The sequence below is a fragment of the Felis catus genome, chromosome B1 (genome assembly GCF_018350175.1).
Source record: "Felis catus isolate Fca126 chromosome B1, F.catus_Fca126_mat1.0, whole genome shotgun sequence".
Taxonomy (NCBI): domain Eukaryota; kingdom Metazoa; phylum Chordata; class Mammalia; order Carnivora; family Felidae; genus Felis; species Felis catus.
In genome coordinates this window covers 66,492,699-66,516,883 of record NC_058371.1, presented here as the reverse complement: position 1 = coordinate 66,516,883, position 24,185 = coordinate 66,492,699, and the positions used below count along the sequence as shown (strand labels likewise).

The window sequence follows — 24,185 nt, the reverse complement described above, 5'->3', positions numbered from 1 at the left end:
ACATGGACCTAAGAAGAGGGAGGGCGAATCTGTAGCAGACAGTTTTCTTTTTAAAAATTTTACCTTGAGAAAGTTTATTTAAAAGATTTTGAAGAATCACACCCCATTGGAGTCTGCAGAGAAAAGCAGGGAAGAAATGAAAGTGAAGCTGAGTGGGTAGGGCTTTCCCCTCCTGCCACCCCCACCTATCTCTGTTAAATTAACCTGGGTTGACATTTATTTCTTTTACATAAAGACTTCAACTTCGACATAGGGTTCCATTGCTTTAGTAAGAGAAAAAGAAAGAACACTAATATTTTAAAACTAGATGTCAGTTGACCTGAATATGGACATAAATTGTGTGTAGTTGTAGGTGAGGAAGGGGGAGGAGTAAGCGAACAAAATCATTCCAGCGAATTAAAGATAAACTAATATTTGAAACAAGCAACATTTATGGATGAGACACATATCCCTAGCAGACAAATTTTTTAAATGTCCTTTACAAAGTTTAATTTGCTTAAAATTGCACTGTAGTGAGTGGTAGCATCTGAATTTGAATCTATATTATTATCATCCCAAATTGTGAGTTCTTTTTAAAAAAATATCTTTTAATTTTTATTAACTGTTGTGATATTCACATTGTACTATAGGAAAATAAGATAAAGTTTGTATTTCCATTCCTATTGGAATCTAGAATAATATCTGGCATGTGAACAGTTCAGCTGTGTTGAAAGAATAAATGAAATAAACTAACAATTGAGGTGAGGTTGGTGCACTTAACAAGAAGTAAGTTCTGAGGAGAGTGCTAGCATAAATGACAGAGGAATAGAAAATGTTGCATGAATTGGAGTGTTTTGAGTTTGGCCAGAAGATGGACATATATTAGGAGGGTCTATATCAGAATCAGAGAGAGCCTCTTAGATAAAATGAATGGTTAAGTGGGAACAGGAAAGTATGGTCCATTCGCTGGACCATAAGGTATGTGCAGATCAGTTCTAGGAGTTCAGATCACTAAGGAAGTGGGTTCAACGTAGTTTGGAATTAACCTATATGCAAAAGGAAATATTTTAACATTTTTTTTCTCTCCAGTGCAGAACTATATCATCACAGCTAGGAAATCAGGAAGAGGGATGTAGTGGTTCCCTGTTTAGTGAACTGAAGTAGGGAGAAAAAGCAGTAAAGAGAAACAGTGAAGACCTCATTGTGTTAGCAAGGTGCGAGATAAGGAAGCTCAGCTTAGGGCTGTGTCATGAGAGTGGAGAGGAGCAGATTAATAAATAGACATTATGAAGTTAGACATGAGCAGACAGCAAAAAATTACTGTGGGGTCTGTAGGGACTGTAGACACCACATCATATTTTTTTTCCTCTATCCCTTCTGAAATCATTTACCTTTGGAAGAGGAAAATCAAACTTATCTAAGCAAAATTAAATACTGTGTTAAAGGCCCCAAAGGATCTGAAGAGCTACTTTCCAACCTAGGTCTTGTGCGAGTCTCAACACAAATGAGAGAGAACAAAAATTCAGAATGCCAAGGGGACTCCAATTAGGGAAATTATAAAAAAATTTATCAAAGGTGGCTTGAGATGAGCTCTGAAGGGTTTATTGGGCAGATGATGAAGAAACAAGGCATTCTGCAAATAAATGCAGATAGGTGAGAAAATACGGTGTAGGTTTGCTGTGAAGAGGAGAGTTTAGTTGTAGCACAGGTGCATACAAGAGAGAGAGGGAATGTTTTAAAGGTAAGTTTAAGATAATTTGTAGAGGACATCAGTCATTAAGGTTTACCTGAAAAGTGAAAAAAGGACTTGAACACTAAAATGTATTAAGTGTCAAGAAACTAAATTTAGACACAACTGAGTTTATAGCTGGTTCCAACACTTATTAGTTAAGTGATTCACCATACGTAGACTAGGGATAAAAATTTATGTAGCTGCTAGTTTTAAATGAGGCAGTGCATAAAAATTCTGAGCTCATTGTCTGGCATAGAATAAGTGCTCAATGTTTCCTCATTACTCTTAACACATTATATAATAACCATAGTAATAAGAACAAAACTATAACCAAGCAATGCAACCTGAGGGTATATTAATGATAAAGTAAACTCACACTTGACTTCAGAAAATCAGACTTTGCTACTATATTAAAATAAAATTGTAGAAAACCACTTTAAATGATTATTATACATAGGACGAGAGGAAAGTTGGACATTAATCATGAAGCTGCTAGGCAATATGAATAAGTGGTAGTCATGTATTTCCTGTATTTCTAATAAATTTCCCATGTACCTGAGCTTCTTTTTCTTAATATTTTCATTCCTTTATTTCCTGATAAAATTCAAATTCTTGATTTATTTATTCTCATACTTTTAGGAAATCATTATGAGTTTATCATAATAAAAAAAGTGAATCTCTTTAAATTATTTCCCTGAATGACTTACATTTTAATTTAATGATATTGTTTATATTTAACTAGTATAAATACAATAAAGAAAAATATTTCCCTGGTGAATTTGAAATTTTAATAATGACTTCATAATAGGAAGATTAAATATCACGTATCTGCCTTCTGTAAAGCCACATATTATGGTTATCCAAAAGTGTTTTCAAGTATTTAAAAGTTTTAAAAGATGGTAAATGGATCAACTTGACTTCAGATAAGTGGTAAAAGTATCAAAAAGATTATCAATACATCTTTATATGATGTTGTCAAGGCACAGACTTGAGTCAGGAAATGAAAAATGTAAAAAAAGGTTAATGTGACCTCTCTTTTTATAAGGTCTCTGATAATGATGATACCTATGATATATCTCTTTATTCATAAAGCATTCATTATTAAGTTATCAATATAATGTATATCTCAAAATGACTGTTGCTAAATAATTTCTATTCTATCCTATTTTTGTAGTGTTTATTTATTTTTAGAGAGAGAGAGAGAGTGCAAGCAGTGGGAGGGACAGGGAGAGAGGGAGAGAGAGAATCCCAAGCAGGCTCCTTGCTTTGACATGGGCTTGATTCCGTGAGATCATGATCTGGTCTGAAATCGAGACAAACGTTTCACCAACTGAGCCACTGGCACCCCTCTGATTCTATTTCTTAAAAAAATAATTTGTGTCCAAAAAAACCTCTCTAAATTATATTCCATTATGTTCCAATGTGAATAGTAATTTGGACAGAAGTACGGTTTGATGTCAAAAATTACCAAACAAATTAAGGCTATAAACAAGGAATCCTAGAAGACATGTCTAGCCCACATAAAGATATGTGTACCTATGATCTACTAAAAATATTTCTTAACGTCATCTTCCTATGTAAACTAATAATCTATTTTCAAATTATTTTCATGTATTAAATAAACATTGTCCAGTTTTTTAATAAAAATTTTTCAGATGTTCCAAATATTCTATTATTTCATATTTGTGCAGCCAATTTTTGAACAGAATTTAAATAATATTCACTTTAATTAAAAACATTAAAATATTTTCTATTACTCAAAGTTGCTGAATAATCTTGATTTATATTACAGGGGAAAAATCTAGGTTATTTTAGGATTTTCTTGGCTTAGTTACATAAATCAGCCACTACTTTCATAGCACATGCAAACTCTGATTCCCTTTCGTTTCAAAGAACTAAAAATTGTATTTATGGATGCAAATTACATAAGCATAAAAGTAAGCCTCTACATTATGACAAAAAATGAATTACCATAATTTCATACAGTTTTCCTTGAAAATCAGTTATCAATATAGAAAAAAAATTAATAAGTATTCATTATCTCCCCCAAATAAAAGAAAAAAAATGGAAGATAAGAAAAGTTTCCTTAGTATAGAAAAATTCAGCTAACCTCAGTCTAAACAAATACAGACATTTTAACCACAACTAACCCAGCTAGCAGTTTTATAAGTCATTTAAGACAAGTGTCATTTTTATCTCCTCTGAAGTTAGCTATTTCAATACATTTTGTGAGATTTATATACCTACACAACACTAGTGTGTATACCAAAGGATATAACCCTGGAAGTTTGATATTTGTTGCCTAGTGTTCTTATTCTACTCATGAGGTCATGTTGAGTATTTGCATTTATGACTGTTGACAGATGAGACCTAATAAGCAGTTTCTCTATATATCTACTAATTTGGTTGGTTTTTCTGTAAAAGTACATTTTAAAGGCTTCTGATATCCTTAAGTACCTTACTTTTGCTTGAACCAAATCTTAAAGAACTCTAAAACCTGAAATTTTGCGGCATGGTTACTTTTTCAAAAAAGAGAAGCAAAAGCTCAACACTGCTACATAACAAGTGAATGATAATTTAATGGAAAAAAAAAGGAATGCATTTGCGTTAAAATTATTCGACTGGCTTACAACAACCAGTTCCTTTTTCCTACATGGATAGCCATAGTATGACAACATCTCACTATCTCACTGTAAATATACAGCTAGATTAAAACAGCACAAAATATCAACTTGGGTAGATTCACAGTGAATAGTTTTGACAGTCTTAAATCATTGTAGACAGAGAATATCAGTGCCACCAATGTTGTCCATCTAAAGACAGCCCCCCACTACCACCACTAATTATACAGTTAAATTAACTTTGTTTTTATAATTAACCAAAATTGAAAAGTGATGTATACATAAAAAAGTATTTAGCCACATTCAGAGAAAATTTCCAAAATGTTTTATGACAGTAATCATTAATTTATGCATGATTATCAAAGATAAAATTATTTATTTAACAGTATTGCTTTGTTGAGCCACAGTAAGTCTTTCATTCAAAAGGGAGTTTTTGTTGTGCTATGATACTTGTATTTAAAGTTTTAGTACTTTTATCAAATGTTTCAGCAATAAAAATTAATGAATTCATAAGATATTCTGGTAAAAGATATCATCTTCCTTCAATAGAATAATAATATAGTCACTTCAGATAGAAGGAATTAGAAACTCCAATATACATTATTCTTTTGTATACACATTTTATGAGATCTAGTTAATGCTTTATAAGCTTGATTCAAAATACTATAATCTATTAAATATATGCATGAAATAGGTCATGGAGTGCATATATTAAATTCACATAAGAAATTACTTAAATTCTCAGGATGAGCTCTACCCCTCACTTAATGTATTGCATTATATCTTCACTTTTTATATGTTTATTTACTAATGTTTTTAAATATATTTATTGTTTATATATATATATATATATATATTTTTTTTTTTTGAGAGAGAGAGAGAGAGAGGCAGTGTGAGCACAGGAGGAACAGAAAGAGAAGGAAACACAGAATCCAAAACAGGCTCTAGGCTCTGAGCTGTCAGCACAGAGCTTGACACAAGGTTCAAACTCAAAAGTCACAAGATCAGGACCTGAGTCCAAGTTGGTTGCTTAACTGACTGGGCCACCCAAGTGCCCCTGTTTATTTACTAATCTTAATTGTTACCTGAGTCTGTTTTTACTACCAAGCAAAGAGAGCAATCCATGTAACTTTATCATTGACTCATTTAAGGTAAAATAAGTTAGATTTACCATTTCCAGCAAAACTCAAAATCATATGTGACAAAGAAAAACAAGTACAAGTATGCTGCATATACCCCACAGCTGTCACCTAACAAGAATACTGGGTCCTATCAAATGGAAAGACTTATGTTTTACTGAACACTTTGATGAGTTAGCATAAGGATCTCTGAGAGAAGCAAGAGCTATGTTTCTTTGCATAATAAAACTCAAGAGGCAGATCTGCAATGTAGAGTGTTTCTAAATAACATGTTATTCTTGCTCCATTGATTTCTTCCTTTAAAAATTCTATAGAATGAGTCTATTTAGGGGCTTTATTAAATCCTAGAAGTTGGAGTCTACTAATAACATCTGTACAAAACTTTTCCTTTTTTAAAATAATGAGATTCCCATGTTTTAAATACAGTTTGCCCTTTAAGTCAAATATTGTTTCCCTATACAATAAAAAAAAAATACAGCTAATATGAGCTACTAAGCTAAGTGTATATGTATCCAAAAGAGATGCTGGTCTACTTGGTTCATCCACTTTGGACACTAGGCCTTGCTTATTTATTTATTTATTTATTTACTTTTACACAGGGTTCAGATAGTGCAAAGACCTGTTAATATAGGACAGAGACCAAGCAGGGAAGCAGACCGTGTTCTCTAACTCAAGAAATAATGATGATAACACACTGAATACACACACATATACATGCACACACACACACACACACACACACACACACACACACACACATCCCACTTGGCTGCAAGCACACCACTTGTTTTTCTGTCTAAGCATTTTACACTCCATGTGTGTATCACACTAGTATGGTAAAGAAGGTTGAAAGTAAAAAGGTAATCCAGTAACCTTAATGAAAAATAAAAATAGCATTACAGATCCAAGTGGAAGGGTATAGTGTGTTTATACTTCTTTAAAAATAAGATGAAGAAAGCTGTCAAGTGTTTATGCAGAAGAAGCTTTGCACCCATGTAATAATGCTGGAAGGTTTTCCAGCAATGATTTGTATATGTATATTCAGACACGCTCATAAATCTACATATATGTACTTTGTTTAATAAGCAACTTATGAATGTCTTATGTTTTTCAGATAGTGCACTAGGCTCTGTACATGTAAGGATCCCAAGATACAGAAGGTCCTGACAATCTAGAGTGTGTGTTTGTGTGGAGTAGAGAGGACAATGAAGAATTTCAGAGACACTGGGAAAAGAGAAGGCCATGGTTTCAGAATTTATGAATGTTTCAGATATTTACTACGTAAGAGAATATAGATAGAAAGAGCTCCCACTCCTAGGATATTTAGAATCCTTCTAGTTTGTTAGTTTATTTCTTTGTGGGAGGAATTAGCATATAAGGATGAATGGAGTAAAAAAAAAGAACTTCATTAAACTGTGATTTTGTGAGCTCTTTAAGAATCATTTGCAAAACAATTTTAATTGTGGCTTCTCATCCTGAGATTATATTTTTCCTAAAAATGAATTACCCAACTGATATTTTCAATTTCTAATGTGCTAGGATTTTAGTGTAACCAGACAATTTTACTGCTAAAATTGTATCTCCTTACACCTGGCCTATCCATGAATCAAGTCACAAGTGTAGAGTTGTCTTGATAAATGGCTAACCGTATATATAATTTTGCTTTAACAGATTTGATAAAATATGAAGAAGAATGATATACTTTACTTTAACTTTCACCCTCACAGAATGTTTATTTTTCCCTTGGAGAAGCTTCAAGGAAACATAAATCAACTCCAATCCCTTCTTAATCATTTCCTTGCTGTAATTTATAACAGAAAAGGAGTGCTATATACCTCTCTCCAGACTCACAGAATAGTGCCCGTTACTTGTTATTTCAGTTTTCTTCATCTCTTGCAGTGGAGCCATAGTCATTGGCTGTGCAGGAATTATGACTGATCCGAAACTGGATAAGCACTGAGCCTCTTTTCCACATTTGACTGCAACCCTTTTACATTACACTCTTCATACTCATTCGACTTTTGAGGGTCCTAAAACAGTACCTCCAACTACCCTTTCCTTTCCAGACCACCAAAATTGAAGAGTAACACTGAAGCCCACTAACCATGGAATTATCCAGTTTGAGATATTTATTCGACACTGACATCATCTTGGAGTATGTGGTAAGGAAGGAAGGAGTTTTATAAGGAAACTTTTGGAACATTATTTGTTTGTTTGTTTGTTTGTTTTGTTTTGTTTTGTTTGGTAGGTCAGGTCCAGAGGAAGAGAAAAATGTGGAAATTGGCATTTTCAAGTGTTATTGCTTTTAAGGTCTCTATTATATATACTCTATTCATCTTATTGCTGATCAATGTAATCATTGATTGAAATAACACACACACACACACACACACACACACACACGCCCTCCCAAGTTCAAACATTAATTTTAAGAAACTACATAATCAACCAATCAACCCATAAAGTAAAATGCTAGTAAGAAAGATTATCAAATTTCCCAAAAACTCCATTTTCCTCTCAAGAAGTAGAAGCACTTTAAAGGTAAATTTCTAGAGAAATATAACCCAAAGAAACAGGAGAAACAGAGTTTGAAATTCTAGGCAATATTATCAAATGGTGGTGTTGTTGAGGGTGATGTTAAGGTTAGGCAAGCTTTTCTTTTGAAGCATCTCAAACAGCATCATCGAAGTTGCTATCTCCCCTTTCTACTGTAGGACTACTCCTGAAGTAGCACATAGTCTAGAAATGACTTCCTTCTTGTATTTACTGTAAGTCTCCTGTGTGGCAGTTGAACTAGATGGTATTAAACTTGTCTGTAGATGCAGTCATAACTTCAGAGAGGACAAGAGATGGAAGACACGTGATTTGTAGACCTATAAGGGTTAGGCTGTAAATACACATTTTTTCCTTCATGTAGCACCTATTTTAAATTTTTTTAACGTTTATTTATTTGAGAGAGAGAGAAATCATGAGCAGGGGAGGGACAGAAAGGGAGGGAGACACAGAACTTGACCTAGGTTGCAGGCTCCATGCTATCAGCACAGAGTCCAATGTGGGGATGGAACCCAAGAGCTGTGAGACCGTGACCTGAGCCTAAGTCAGACGCTTAACCGCCTGAGCCATCCAGGCATCCCAATGTGGCACCTATTTTAAATTGTATCAAAGGTATTATTTTAGTCAGGGAAAATTTTAAAGAATTTCTTAGAGCCCTAAATGTTGTGCCCCTTTAATGGAGGTGAAACGATCTAGCTGTTACCTTCTTCCTTATCTTCCAATTACTTTTATTCATGACAAGTCAAAGGCTCTCAGAAAGACTTCTGCTAATTCCTGCATTTGTTGTAGTTGCTGGCCTTCTAGGTATCTTGCACTAAGCTTTATCAAGTTTCCTTGCTCTGAGCCACCTTGGCCCCTATGTAATTTTCTCTTTAGTCACCCCTCTACCAAGAATAAATCATTCTTTGGAAAAATTATGGAAGAACTTTCAAAAGGCAGGGGGAGTTCCATGGAATTATTTTGCCACTCATTGCTTGGATATCTTCCACTTCATTAGCTACTCCTCTTATTTTTTCAATTCTGCTCACCCGTTGAATCTTTACAGGGAAAATTAAAAAAAAAAACATATGATAACTTGATAAATCACTGCCAAACCTGTGTTTTTTGTTTTCTATACTTATTAGAGTAAAACTTGCACAGTAAGTTGTAATCTTTACACATACTACAACACAAAATTGACATTAAATTCTTTTCTCTTCAGAATGGTACCAAAAATTAAACAATATAAATTATGTAAATGTTCATTCTTTATGAATTTTAGTTGCTTTGAAGTTAATACCACCATTGTAATACAATCATTTTTCTGGGGGAAAAAAACGTGGTTTTAAATCACTTTTTAATCTCTGACTAATTTAAAAAATCAGTACAAAAATTATAAAATCTCCCATGCATTAGCCAAATCATAAAAATATTAAGAGTAGAACTATAATATCATTCAAATATATTTATTTGCATTTAATGACATTATAATAACTCAGCTCTTTGGGTACAAGTTTTGAGTACAATAATGAAATATTTTCCTTTACATTTGTAGAGCACTTTTGATTAAAAAAGAAAATTTTTTTCTTTTTTTCTTTTTTCAGGGAATTTAAATTCCTTGAACAGTTGGGGGGGGGATATTGACCAACTCACACTCAAATGTATTAAAAATATCTATGCTAGAATTTTAATAACATTTTGAAAACAAACTTTCAGTCAATAGGTATTGAGTCAATCCCTTTCAGAAGTTGAGTAAGTAGTTGGAACTTTGGGGAAACACGATTATAATACACCTTCTCTCATCTTCCTGGAAGTTTAGTTTCATTAAAATAAACTGAATTCACAACTGGGGCTCACATATGCATATCTTAAAGAATGGCTGCACGCTGGTCTGGAGTTCTTTATTATCTTCTGGATAAGCACTCATATTCAAGAAAGTGGAAGGCAAGGACACAAGCTTGGTCCAGTAAACAGAAGTCAACAGTTTAAAACCATTTTGATTTAGATCAAAGATAGCATGGCACTGATGTATCTGTTTTATCCCCGGCCTAGGTCTCAGGTACCCTTCTGATTTCTACAGAGAAAAAAGGAATACATAAAACTAAAGGGGATTTTTCTCGAATAAAGTGTCACTCTATAAGATAAATTTAGAATAACTATATGTGGCCTAGGCTGTGTCTCTCAAGGAATGGGAAGGAATTCAGCTGAGAAACTGAATGAGTAGATGGAACCAGGCCTTCCTTCTCAGATATTTTTAAAATGGAAATTAGTTTTTTGAAATGAAAATTCCTCAGGCCATTCAAAATTGGTGAAGAAAATGTGAAACATATGTACACACACACACACACACACACACACACACACACACACATTGGAATATTACTCTGCCATAAAAACAAATGACGTTTTTCACAACATGGATGGACCTAGAGGGTATTATGTTAAGTGAAATAAGACAGACAAGGACAAATATCAAATGATTTCACTAATATATAGAATCTAAAAAGCAAAATAAGTGAACAAACAAACAAAAACAGAATCATAAATACAAATAGCAAACTGGTGGTTTTGAGGGAAGGGCTAGAAAGCGGGATGAGTGAAATAGGTGAAGGGGACTTAGTAGTACAAACAGAGAATATGGTCAATAACATTGTAATATTTATGTATGGTGACAAATGGTAACTACACTTACCATGGTGGGTACTTTATAACACAGACAATTGTCAAATCAGTATGCTGTACACTTGAAACTAATATAACATTGCATGTCAACTATACTTATGTTAAAAGGGGGAAAATAAATTAGAATCTCAAGGACTTTTAAAGTACTGAGAATATTAAGCTGTCTTAAAAAGTGAACATCTTCCTAAATTTTGTGAAGACTGAATTTTTTTTTAATTTTTATTAAGTTTATTTATTTATTTTGAGAGAGACAGAGACAGCACCAGTGGGGAAGGAGCAGAGACAGAGAGAGGGAGAGAGAAAATCCCAAGCAGGCTCCACACTGCCAGCACAGAGCCCAACATGGCTCTTGAACCCACGAAATCACAAGATCACGACCTTAGCCAAAACCAAGAGTTGGACGCTTAACCAACTGAGCCACCCAGGCACCCTGACTGATTATATTTTAAACTACAAGTTTATTTTTTAATATAGATTGATTAAGTAATTTTGGTTCTCTTAAATTCCTCAGTCTTGATTTACTTTATACACTAGATTAAACAAGCTTGAGAATTATAGACACTAAAAAACGAAAAAGAATAAATAAAAGGAGAACAAAATGAGAAGAAGCCAAGCAGGGAAAAAATAGAGACTTTTAGCAAAATTGAAAGTATTCGCAAGGGAGCCCCTGCACCAATGTAAATTACGAGTAGAGTAGTCTGAAAGATGATTATGGGCAACATAATACTTAAACATTATTTCATTCCAGTCCTTAGAAAGAAATGAAGTAAACTAGCTAAGGTCACAATAGCCAATGGCAAATGGTGTTGCTGGGACATCCAGGCTTAAATCTATCTGACAGGAAACATAAGTACTTATTACTACTTCTACAGAATTCATGTGCTCTTAATGTTGTATTTGTTGCATCTCTGATATCATGTTAGATGTTGAGACATCCAGTACATAAGAAATACAGTTCCCTCATTGTTATATAATTCCCTCAAAACTGTACAAATTCTGGTTTAGGAGATAGTGTAGTATTTTCTTCTTTATTCCCATTCTTATGAGATATGTGAATTAGGAGCCTACCAGTTTTTAGGCACTTAGAATATAAAATCCTGACACTTGTCCAAGAGCTTTTCAGACATTGGAGATATAAATTATTTGTAGTGAGAGTGTAGCAATCTGAGAGAAAATTAGATTAATGTGATGAGGGGTCAGAGGAAGGAAACTCATATTAATCCAACACATATTATGGGTCAGACCTTCTGCATAGCCTGGAAATATATACCAAGCAAAACAGTCAGAAAATAGTTTAAAATTCCAAAAAACACAATTTATAAAAAGATCAGTCTTTGCAACACATATTTAAACACATGCCAAATTTGATTAGAAAAAATATGTTACATGAAATTGGCAGAAGAAAAGATTGTGTCTATCCATCAGATTTTCCTAATGTAAAAAAAATTCTCATTATGTTAAAAATAGTTTATGTTTAATGTTTTGATTTTGGAAATGTATGCTAAATTTTACTCTTACTCTTCACTTTAGTAATAGGAATAGTGAGTAGAAGAGTAGAATAGTTGCAGTAGAAAATTTGACCATCTGCATTCATTAAAATGGGACTCCATATGCAAGTAGGATTGTAATTTAGTATAAATAAAGCAAAACACTCTTGCATTTCACTATGCATCCCTAAAAGGAAAAAGATTTAAAATATCCTCAAGCACACTTTCCAGTGTTTCTCATAATATATAGAAATAACCCAAATAAAATTTTGCCTTATACGTCTTCATATTATTAGGATGCTCCTATAATTATTAGCTCCATCTCTAGCTATGTTGTAAGACCCTAAAGAGATGTTATGTTCTGACTGCATATGTATCAATTCTATAATTGTGCAATGCAGTCTTGAATGTCAATTATAAATACAACCCCAGAAATACACAAAGCACTTACAGCATTTAGACAAAGTTAAACTCTTGGCCTGGTAGGTATCTTACCATAATGAAATAATTTACTGGTTGCAGGGGAAAAGAAATACCCCCGAACTGTACACTATTAACCTGATTAGTGTTATAGACACAGAAAATTTGCTGCAAATAATTCCATCTTTAGTGCATTTGGAAAAAAAAAGCAAATTTCAGAATAGTGTATTAAATACAGTAATGCATAATAGGAAATGGGGTAAATAAAAGCAAGTTTTACATATTAAATTATTGATTAGTGATAATTCACCAATAACTTGAAAATAAAAAAGAAATAGTTGTTACTCATAACACTCACTGCCAATTAAATGAAGTTGTATCCTTATCAAGTGTATAAAAATATTTTTAGGTACCATCTCAAGTGGTACCATTTTTGGTTAATATGCTGATTTCTTCTGTATCTGAATTATTACAGTGCTTATAGTCAAATGTAAAAATTATGACTTTGATACAAACAATTTTAAAATATGCTGCATTTTCAACAAGTTCTACTTATTTTCCATAAAACATGCAATAATTGTGACAGGCCATTACATTTTTTAATCACTTTATTGCTGAGTACATAATAGACACTCTGAAGTTAATGGTCAATTGCTTGAAAAATATGCTAACCTCTTTGAAAACATACTTGACTGTGCAAATGACAGTTTATATGTAATGTCTGACTATGAGCCACAAGTCTGATTTATTAATCCCCCTTTTTTTCCCTCATGAAAGTTGAATTTCATAATCTTTCATAATTCTTACAGCTCCAATTCTTAGATAAGATAATTTCCAATTTAATACAAGAGAAATATACACAAGAATCAATAATGACTCATATAACATATCTGGAGCATTTCCACCTCATTCACTTGAGAAACAGAACGTATTAGTTAGGTTCAAATTCACTAACATTGCGAAGCAATACTTTAAAAGTTTTCCAAATAGATTATCAAGATACACAGTACCTGAAATTGTGATATTATCCAGCATTTAAGCCACTTCTATGGAACTTTGGAGTGACGTCATTCGAAGTTAATACTTTTCCTCCTCTTGTAAGTACACACGAAGATGGAGCACAATAATGTATTTCCCAAAGGGTAGACCTCAAACATTTTATTTAAACTTACTGTATACTATACTTCCTAATACAGTTTTATATTAATTTCTTATGGACATTTTTATACTAATTTCCATATAGACGTGGTGTAAGAATGTCATTATAATACATTGAATAGATTTCTAGAAGAGTGGTTCTTTCATCATGCTGAGTTCAAATGTCAGCATTTTGTAAAAGCCTGATAAGAAGACTCTAATGACAGCTTGCAAAAATATTAACTGTAAAATTGACTTAAAAATGGCAACTGATCTTTTAAAATTCACTTCCTTATTAGGCATACAAAGAAATGCATGACAGGAAACTCATTACTAATGTTGGTAAATAAAATTTCATCAAGTAGATGAGACAAGGTAAATCATGTGTGTATTTGTTGTATAACAGAAATGTGTTTTAGTTTTTATGATTTCCCATGGCTTCCTGTCTAAATTAGGAGGAATCCAAAAATTGATCATTCATTTTAGAACTTACCTCATATGTGTGATGATGAGTGTTGTCATGGGGATAAAAAAATCATCCACTCGGTCAAACTGCTTTCCCACAGGCTGGGTGTGAATAGTGTGGTGGGGAACATTCCCACTGGCCAGGGTTATTACCTAAACAGAACACGCCATGGTTAGACATTGGCAGTGCATTCGCTTAATAGTTTCAGTGTTAACTTTATTTAGAGATGAAACAAATCAGCAGTTGTTTCTTAGATTCTTTATTGCCATCCTGAAAATTAGTACATCATTAAGCAAATTGGAATTTTGTAATTGTTTGGTTATTTTTAACATAGAAATTTGTTTTTATAAAGAAAAAAACAGAAAAAGATTTGTCTTGAAAAATTTCTGCTTAAATTATAAAATTATTATAAACAACTTCTGTGTTATAAACATGTTAACCTTGCTATAATGAGAAAAATAAAAACAAGCATACATATGATGTAAATGAGATTATTAGCTTTCCTTCCTTCCTTCCTTCCTTCCTTCCTTCCTTCCTTCCTTCCTTCCTTCCTTCCTTTCTTCAGTTTTGTTAAGGTATAGCTGATGAACAGAAAACTTTTAATATAGAACAGAGCTGGAAATAAAACTGAAAACTCTAAAACAAATCATACATAATATTTTAGCGCTTAATAACGTTAGAATAGATGAAATTATATTTAACTTTTTCCCCCTATACATTGAAAATAACAGGTTCAAGTAAGTTTTTATCAAATATTTTTCCTCTTTTTATTCATTGTTAATTGGTTTTTAAAACTTTTATAGTCCATTCAAGAAAAGATGACTACATTTAAACTCTTTTGTTCTTCATATTCCATTATGCACCAAATTCTATCAGTTCTTTCTTCAGATTTCTCACACCTCCATATGTTTTCCTGTTCCTGCTGGACAATCATTGCTCTGTGTTAGCCTTTTAAAGCACTTTCTGCCTTTATTTCTCCCCTTTTAAATCCTTTCTACATATGGCCACCAAATTAAACTTCTTAAACTATTGACTGACTCTCCTAAGTTAAGTAGACTTTCCCCCCTTAAAACTGAGTCTTTTCCTTTGGTTTATATGACAAAAGTAAATAGCATTTTTGATTTTTTTTCTCCGAGAAACTAAGTTTTCTTCATTTATTCAGGCTGATCGCAGCAATAATAACATTATGGAGAACTTGCTATATACCAGTATGTGTTCTAAGCAGTTTACAGGCATCACATAACTTAATAGTAAAACAACACTATAATGTATCCCAACATTACTGATGAAAATTATTTTATGCCAATGAAACATAACTGAGCATCTCATTTGTGTTTGGCATAGTCCTAGGTTGTAAAAATACAGTGCCTCCCTCTCTGTTCAGCATAATGCTCTCCAGTTCCATCCACATTGTTACAAATGGTAAGATTTCATTTTTTTGATTGCTGAGTATATTCCTATATATATATATATATATATATATATATATATATATATATATACCACATCATCTTAACCATTCATCATCAGTTGATGGACATTGGACTTTTTCCATAATTTGCCTATTGTTTATAGCACTTCTGTAAACATTAGGGTGCATGTGCCCCTTCAAATCAGCTTTTTTTCTGTCCTTTGGATAAATTTCTGGTAGTGCAAATGCTGGATGTACAGTAGTTCTCTTTTTAAGTTTTTGAGGAATGTCCATACTGTTTTCCAGAGTGGCTGCACCAGTTTGCATTCCCACCAACAGTGCAGTAAGGTTCCCCTTTCCCTACATCCTCAAAACCATAAGACACTCTTAAATATAGAGAACAAACTGAGGGTTGAAGGGATAGTGGGGTGGTGAGGTGGGTTAAATGGGTGATAGGCAGTAAGGGGGGTGCTCTTCAAGATGAGCACTGGGTATTATATGTAAGAGATGAATCACTGGGTTCTACTCCTGAAGCCAAGAAGACTATACTGTATGTTAACTAACTTTTCCCTAGTTCTTAGTCTGGACTTTGTTTCCTGATGGTTCTAGATCCTTCTCATTGCTGCAATTGAATGGGAAGAGGTGGATTACCAGATATCAGGACTGAGCTGACTAACTGCCAGGACACACAAATTGATCCACAATGCACCTTAATCAACAGGCCAGATCTTGGGACAATCCTTGGCTCATTCCTAATGGCATCCTGCTGCTTGTTTCTCTATCTGTAATAACCTACAGCTGCCAACTCCCACTGTCACCCCATCTGGCTGGAGCCTACTTCCTGGCCAATAGCAAGACGTAAAGACTTTATTCCAAGTTGTTTCCTGGGGACATTTCCTCTCTAATTATTGTGCATTTGAAAAGATAACATATGGATTGTAAATCTGTGTAGATGACAGACTCATGACTTTCACAACAGCATTTCCTAAATTTTCGTAAGGCATAGTTTCCTTTTAAAAAAAAATAACGAGGGGCGCCTAGGTGGCTCAGTCGGTTAAGCGTCCGACTTTGGCTCAGGTCGTGAGTTCGAGCCCCACATCGGGTTCTGTGCTGACAGCACAGAGCCTGGAGCCTGCTTCAGATTCTGTCTCCCTCTCTCTCTGCCCCTCCCCTGCTCACGCTCTGTCTCTGTCTCTGTCTCTCTCAAAAATAAATAAACATTAAAAAAATTTTTAAAAATAATAAAAAATAAAAAAATAACGATAATAAATCTTTGATAATTCATCTGAGAATAGTAATTGGAAAACCACTGTCTTATGTACCTATAGTTATGAAATTTATTAGTTGTTATTAATTAATTATAAATATCACAGAAAATGATTTACCATAATTGGTAAAGTTGTATAGATTTAATTATAGTCAAATGAAAACACAAAGTATAAGTATATATATGAGTTTCAGATCTTTGATAAAAATGCTTTCGCACCTTCAAGCTTTCAGTGGCCACTATTATAAGATATATTGCATTAGGGCAAAAAGTTATTGCCTAGCCATCACAACCTGACATCAATATCTCTAGTTCTAGTCTAATCTTTCAACATGCCACAGGAACACTCTAGCAAAAATCAGACCTTGCCCATATTTTTGGTTTGGTGAATTCAGTTTCTCCAAAGGTAAGTCTGTTCCCCTTTGAAACAAATCTTAAATCCCATTTCCTTTGCAGATGTTTCCTGATAATCTTGTTGGAAGACAATTAACCATTAATCTGTTGACATTTCTGCTGAGTCAAGTCTTTCTGAGCAGAGGGCACTGGCAGAGCTGGTTAAAGGATGACAGGGTAGCAAAAAGGCCTTGGAAGCTAAAGGTTGTGTATTGCTCCAGAGAGAGGTAGAGACTTAACTCCTTTGAGCCTTACTGACATTCCAGGGCACCGTCCTGATAAGATTTGCATCCCAGAGTAATAATAATGTCTATCTTTCACAGGAGAGGATGGGCTATTGTGCCAGCAGTCTTAAAAAAACTTGGAGACACATAATTGCAGGGTCCTTCTCTTGTTAGTGCAACTGTGCTGAGGCAGGGTAATATTAATCTCTCATGGCATCACCCCATGGGAATGGGGTTGGAGAATTAACACAAATATGCTCCTTGAGGAAGAAATGGTCTGTTCTATGATCCAGAGACTCTGTGTTTCCTGTCAGCCTGTCTATCTATCAATCTATCTAATCTATCACAGATTTATATAGATGTATGTGCATGTGTGTAAATTTTACTTCATGCAAATAAATCTTATGGTATGTACTATTTCAATAGTACTTCTGAATTCTTACATATTGTATTATATTTTCAGGTGTGGAACTTACCTTTCCCTCCATCCAGCAAGTACTTAAAAAAATCATTAAATCTTACTAGCATATTTTTTATTAGACATCCAGAGAAAAAGACCCATTTTTTAACGGCTGGATAATGTGTGGGAAGTTACTTAACACCTTTATAAAGCCTTTTCTCCCCTTTCTGTATGATATTAGAGGAGTTTGCCTAAAGTGCCTTATGGAAGGATTGCAACACTGAGGATTGCAACATTAATCTATCCAAGTAGCAAATACCAATAGGGAGGGGAAGAAATCAGTTCTAAAGAATATAGTAGAATGAAAATATATACAGCTTGTAGGGTGCCTGGGTGGCTCAGTTGGTTAAGTGTCTGACTTTGGCTCAGGTCATGATCTCATGGTTCATGAATTGGAACCCCACATCAAGCTCTCTGCTGTTAGCACAGAGCCCACTTTGGATCCTCTGTCCTCCCTTTCTCTCTGCCCTCCTCCACTTACTATCTTTCTCTCCCACTCTCAAAATTAATAAATAAGTTTTAAAGAAAGTATAAAAATAAATAAAAAAAGAAAATATATGCTGCTTTAAAAGAAAAAAAATAACTTTTATAAGCTGTGTTTATTTTATTTTTAAGGTAATAGAATTAAAATAATTCATAAGAATGGTTTTTTAAAAAAATAATATATATTGGCCTGTTTTATCTTGTCAAGATTTAAGAGTAAAATATCAAATAACTAGAGGATATTACCATATTGTCATAGATCAGTCAAGCAGTTGTCCACAATGAACACTGTAGTCTTTCCATCAAAAGATTGGCCTTGTTACTTCATGTTCTTGAATCTAGGCAAGGAGTATGCCTTACTTTGATCAATAAGCTGGAGTAGAAGTGACTTTATGTGAATTCTAAGACCTAGATCTTAATTAGCCTTGCAATTTCCACTGTCTTATAACCTGGAACCACCATGTTGCCAGATGCCAGTCTAAAGGATGAGCAGGCACATGCTAGAGACACAAGCCACCCAGCTAATCACCACTATCACATAACAAACGTGGGAGTGAGACTATTTTGAACCATCCAGCTACTGTAATCAGATGAGTGCAGCCATCTGAGTGTTTCTTAATCATGCCCACAAACTTCCCAGATTGCTGCACCACAGAACTATGAGTAATAAGTCATTATTATTATTTTTTATGTTTATTTCCCTTTGAGTGAGAGAAAGAGACAGAGCATGAGCAGGTGAGGGGCAGAGAGAGGGAGGCACAGGATCCAAAGCAGGCTCAAACCCACAAACTGCAAGATCATGACCTGAGCCAGAGTTGGGTGCTTAACCGACTGAGCCACCCAGGTGCCCCATTAAGTCATTCTTTAATTCTGTTTAACACATCAAATTTTGGGGTGATTTCATTTGCTACAGCAAATAACTGAATAACTATTACATGTTAGATGTTACTTATGACACATATTTCTAGTGAAATATAAAATGAACCATCATTCTCATAGTTCCTTTAAAATCATTTCAGTAAACTTGCCTCTTGTAAGTTAAATATTGTAAAACTAAAAATACTTCAGAATCATTTAAAGTATTGGTAGTGACAACTGACAAAAAGTAAAAAAAAAAAAAAAAACCAACAAAACAAAAAAAATTTGCATGTAAGACTTAGTGAAAACTGGCCAAAGTTAATGATTTAGGACTTTATAAGAAGAGGAATCTTCACAGCAGTGCTATAATCAAGGCAGTTTGAGAAATAGATAAAAACACATTTCCAGGGCCAAATGTTCTTTCTCATTCCCTCTCAGTTTTCTGTTAAACTTGTAACTCCAAAAATTGGAAGATTGTGCCAAAGAGACATTGTCAAAATATATATTTTTTTCTCTACTAAGTTCTGTATAAACAACTTTAAAATGTAAGCAAATTCCACAAAGATTCTACCACTTATTCCCCAGTTAGAAACGAGTCTGTGCTCAGATAATAACACACTATCTTTCTGGAAAAATTGGAGATGTGTCTTGAGACTGTCCAACTCTCTTAGTCTCTATCTCTATGCCACGTTTTGAAAGAGAGATGGAAACAAAAGAAATCTCATGCAAATTGGAGGGAGGAAGGTAATTGCTGAAAGGTAAATTATGATTTTTTTTCTTCCTAATGGCATCAGTTTTGTCATCATCGGTTATTATTTTTGCGTATAAATCTAACCTTTGATAAGTATGACCTACAGTATTTTCCAATCCAAACAATAACTTGAGTATTATCTCCCCCTGCCTTTTCTATGCAGATCTAGATGTGATTAAAGTACAGTCCTCAGATGGAAGAATATCATTGCTAAATAGTTATAAATATCCAGTGATATATCTAAAGGTTTAAAAATCATTGTTTTCTAGGGGCGCCTGGGTGGCGCAGTCGGTTAAGCGTCCGACTTCAGCCAGGTCTCGATCTCACAGTCCGTGAGTTCGAGCCCCACGTCGGGCTCTGGGCTGATGGCTCAGAGCCTGGAGCCTGTTTCGGATTCTGTGTCTCCCTCTCTCTCTGCCCCTCCCCCGTTCATGCTCTGTCTCTCTCTGTCCCAAAAATAAATAAACGTTGAAAAAAAAATTAAAAAAAGTCATTGTTTTCTCAAATATACTGAAATGTACTTACTTGCAATGTTGGAGAAGTCTTTTCCATGGTACCCCAGCTTAACACCCATACCTGGTCATGTGATTTGTCGTAGTGTAATTTAACTGGCACAGGGTCTGTGCTTACTGCCTGTAATAAATAGGAGTTGAAAAAAATGTTTTCAGACTGAAATATTCATTTAATACTATGCCAAAAATTATGAAAGAACACAAGAGTTTAGATGTCAGATTAAAAATTTATGTTGCAAATTATCTAATTTTCTAAACCTTTATTTGATTAATTTGGAAATATGATACTTTACCCAAGCATATTTTTTGAATAATTTTTTGCCCATATTTTTATGTAGTCTTAAGTTCCTTCATTACCTATGCAAATTGTGTGTCGTAGAGAAGCTATTTAGAAACTCAAGATATATAAATGATTAATATGTGTATTTTATTCAGTTGTTGAACACACGTAAGAACTATGTTTATACTATTAGATTTTTTTTTCACTCTAGTGCTGGTTATGGGATTTCGCCATCTATAATGCTAAAATGCCTGCAATCTGATATATGGTTGTAACTCTAATGACAGATTACCTAATTTAGTTTCCTTAATGAATAATCTAATACTACAGAAAGAAGTAAAAGCATTATTTTAACATATTGATGTGGTAAATGCGTTTTTCTGCTAATATTTATAATATTTAGCAATTACTTAAAACAAAACTTCCAGAAAACAAATTCCTGCCAGGAAGTTATTTCACTCACCTTAATTTCAAGCTATTTATATTTCAAGCTAACACCTTTTTCAAGTAATTTCCTGTAGTAGTTTCCTTACATATTTTTTTTTCTGATCATATAGCATTAAACAAATTGTATTCAATAAAACTACCTTTATTCAATATAGAAAGCATTTCTTCCAAAAGCTCTGTTCAATATCCCTAGAGAATTTCCCAATTTTTAGTTCATAATGCAATCCTCTTCTCAGTGGATTAAAGGTAAACTACTGTTGGTTGAACATGTGAAGGTTCATGCTTTAGTTAACATGTTGGCAATTTAGTCTTACCAAAGTAACTATTTTCTAAAACCTTGTTCTGCATTTTATCTATTTAAAATTCTCAATACTCTTGGATTACTGCAGTAATTATTTAATTTCTAAAAACACCTATTTAAAGATTTCTGTATTAGCGCCCTTGTCACTTTCTTCCTGACTAACAGAGCCACTATGTTGCTTTGGGATTAGGTGGCCATCAATGTTCTCAGGGAAGGTAGCCCACTTGGTGAGCATCAGAGATTTAAGCCTACTTCCCTTTTTTTTTTTTTTTTTTAGGGATTCCAGCTTTATTATTCCCCTTTTACACAAAACCAAGTAGAAGAAATAATACAAGATTAAAACTGCAAACGTAGTTAATTGGTAGAACACATATACACAAAAAAATCCAGACAGCAAGACAGGCTTATCTACAATGGGAAACACATGTAAAAATTAAGGTAGTTTGTAGTTTTCATATGGAACATTAAAAAAAAAATCAAACATTATGCTACAATGGGTGCCATTGTTTACAGTAATATTGAAGGGGAGAAAATAACACTTATTTAGGGTCCCTTTCACAAGTGCGAAGATTCCTAGCCTCTCTAGAGGCTAGAGTGGTCACATAGAATATTCCCCTTTATACATGGTAAAGATTAATGTGATGAATGATTTTTGAGAATGCTACTGTGCCACACTTTCTCATTCTTCCTGCTTTGGATGCTCTCATATGAGAACAGTAAACCTTAATTTCCAAAGTCATTTTGAGGCCATGACACAATAAGCTTAAGAAGGAAAACCCAAGCAACACTTGGGAGGATTTGGCAAGAGATAAATGAAACGAGACTGAATTCTCCGTAACAACCTTGAGTTGCTACACAAACCTAGAATAACTGTCTCTAGACTTGATGTTATTTGGGATAATTAAATGGCTTTTTTACTTAAGAAATAGTCTGGTATTTTGTTCATTGTAATCAAGTGAATGCCAGATGTTTCATTTAAATTCTTCATGTCCTCATTGACAATTTCATTGCGTATACAGCAAAAGTGCCATCATTAATCATTACACTAATAACAAAGCAATACGATTCTTTTGTTTTTCATATCGTAATATTGTATTATTTGTAAAATTTGATGTATGTGTGATTATAACGTTATCCTATTTTGCATGCAGCTTAAAATGGAATAATCTACAATGTAAAGATAAAATAGTTCAATACAACAACAAAAGCAACATTAAGAAAAGGCTCTTTGTTTTTTAACTGTTAAGACACAGTTAAACAAAGATCAAAGATGTTTAGATAACTTTAAATATTAAGGAACAATTTAAATGAAAATTTCCATTTTGCCAGCTCTCATAAGGTTCAGTCCATGGATTATGTTAATATCCACATAAAACAGGATAAGAAATGAAGACTCGGTCTTACCAGTAGTCATCTAGCAGGGGTCAGAAGAGCTGAGATTTGATAGTCTGTGTTTATCCCCAATGTGGCAACCTCCTTGCACATGAAAGATCATCTTTCTTAACTGATAGTTTAATTCCTGACAGTGCGTATGTGGATATGGTGCACTTCTATTTATGCCTCGTGTATAGGAAACATTCTTTGGTTTTTTTTGTTTGTTTGTTTGTTCGTTTTGTTTTTTGTTTTTATTTTTGTTTTTTTTCTTTTATGGAAGATGGAAGGAAACCCACAGACCCCAATACATGCAGTATTATCTGTATAGACACTGCAAACGAAGCCAAGAATCAGTGAGAGGCAGTAGTACCCCATGCTTATGAGCATGCATTCTGAAGCTAACTGCAAGTTTTAGCCTCCTCACTTAAGTTAGAAAAATAATAGTACCTTGGGAAGTTACTAAGCTTCTCTGTGTTTCAGTTTCCTCTCTGATAAAATGGAGACAATAATCACACCTACTTCAAAGGGTTGTTCTGAATATTTTGGTAAGGTAGTAAATATAAAGTACTTGGGGTATGCCATGGAAATACTACTACTATCAGAAAAGCTAACTGAAGTAGAGGTATTTTCATGACAATTAGCATCATAATATTTTAAAGTTAGAGATATAGTACCCTTATTTAGCAAATGAAGAATCTGAGACCTGGAAGAGAAAGTAAATAAACATAGTCTTTGTCCTGAAAGAATTTGTAGACAAGAGGATGAAAGAACTTAAAATAACTAGATGTGGCAAAAAATAAAAATAAGAACCAAATGCCATGAAAGCTCAGGGGAAGGAGTAAAAAGCAGGATGAAGGATAGGGGCATGAGGTGATACTTTGATTGAGCTTTTAAGTATGAATATTTTATAAATGGGAAGACAGAGACTATTTTATATGGGAAGACAGAGACTTAGGAGAATATGTTTCAGGAGACGTCAAAAAGCAGTCCATGAATAATTGCCTTCAGGTAAATTAAGCTATACATATTTGAAGGAGAAAAATATCAATCAATTTTCAAAACAGCTTCAGAGTTAGAAAAATATCTGCTCAATGCTCTCCCAAATTTTTGAACATTTTGCCTTTCAGGATTTCAAAGGTTTGGTATTCAATTCTCTTCAATTTATTTTGGGATTTGGTTATAAAAGCTCACCAGAACTAAAAAAGATATGTGGATCAAAATGAAGAAAA

At 33.7% G+C, this 24,185-nt stretch overlaps 1 protein-coding gene across 4 annotated transcripts in view; it reads right to left on the bottom strand.

Annotated features, from left to right (window-relative positions):
* Positions 1 to 24,185, bottom strand: part of FSTL5 (follistatin like 5) — a 786,930-nt gene that overhangs the window by 40,239 nt on the left and 722,506 nt on the right. For all 4 annotated transcript variants that reach the window (XM_045055718.1, XM_045055716.1, XM_045055717.1 and 1 more), the window contains exons 14-15: positions 20,568 to 20,675; positions 14,223 to 14,347 (exon numbers count right to left, since the gene is read on the bottom strand). In XM_045055718.1, coding sequence (XP_044911653.1) covers positions 14,223 to 14,347; positions 20,568 to 20,675 — 233 coding nt within the window. The remainder of the gene's footprint in view (positions 1 to 14,222; positions 14,348 to 20,567; positions 20,676 to 24,185) is intronic.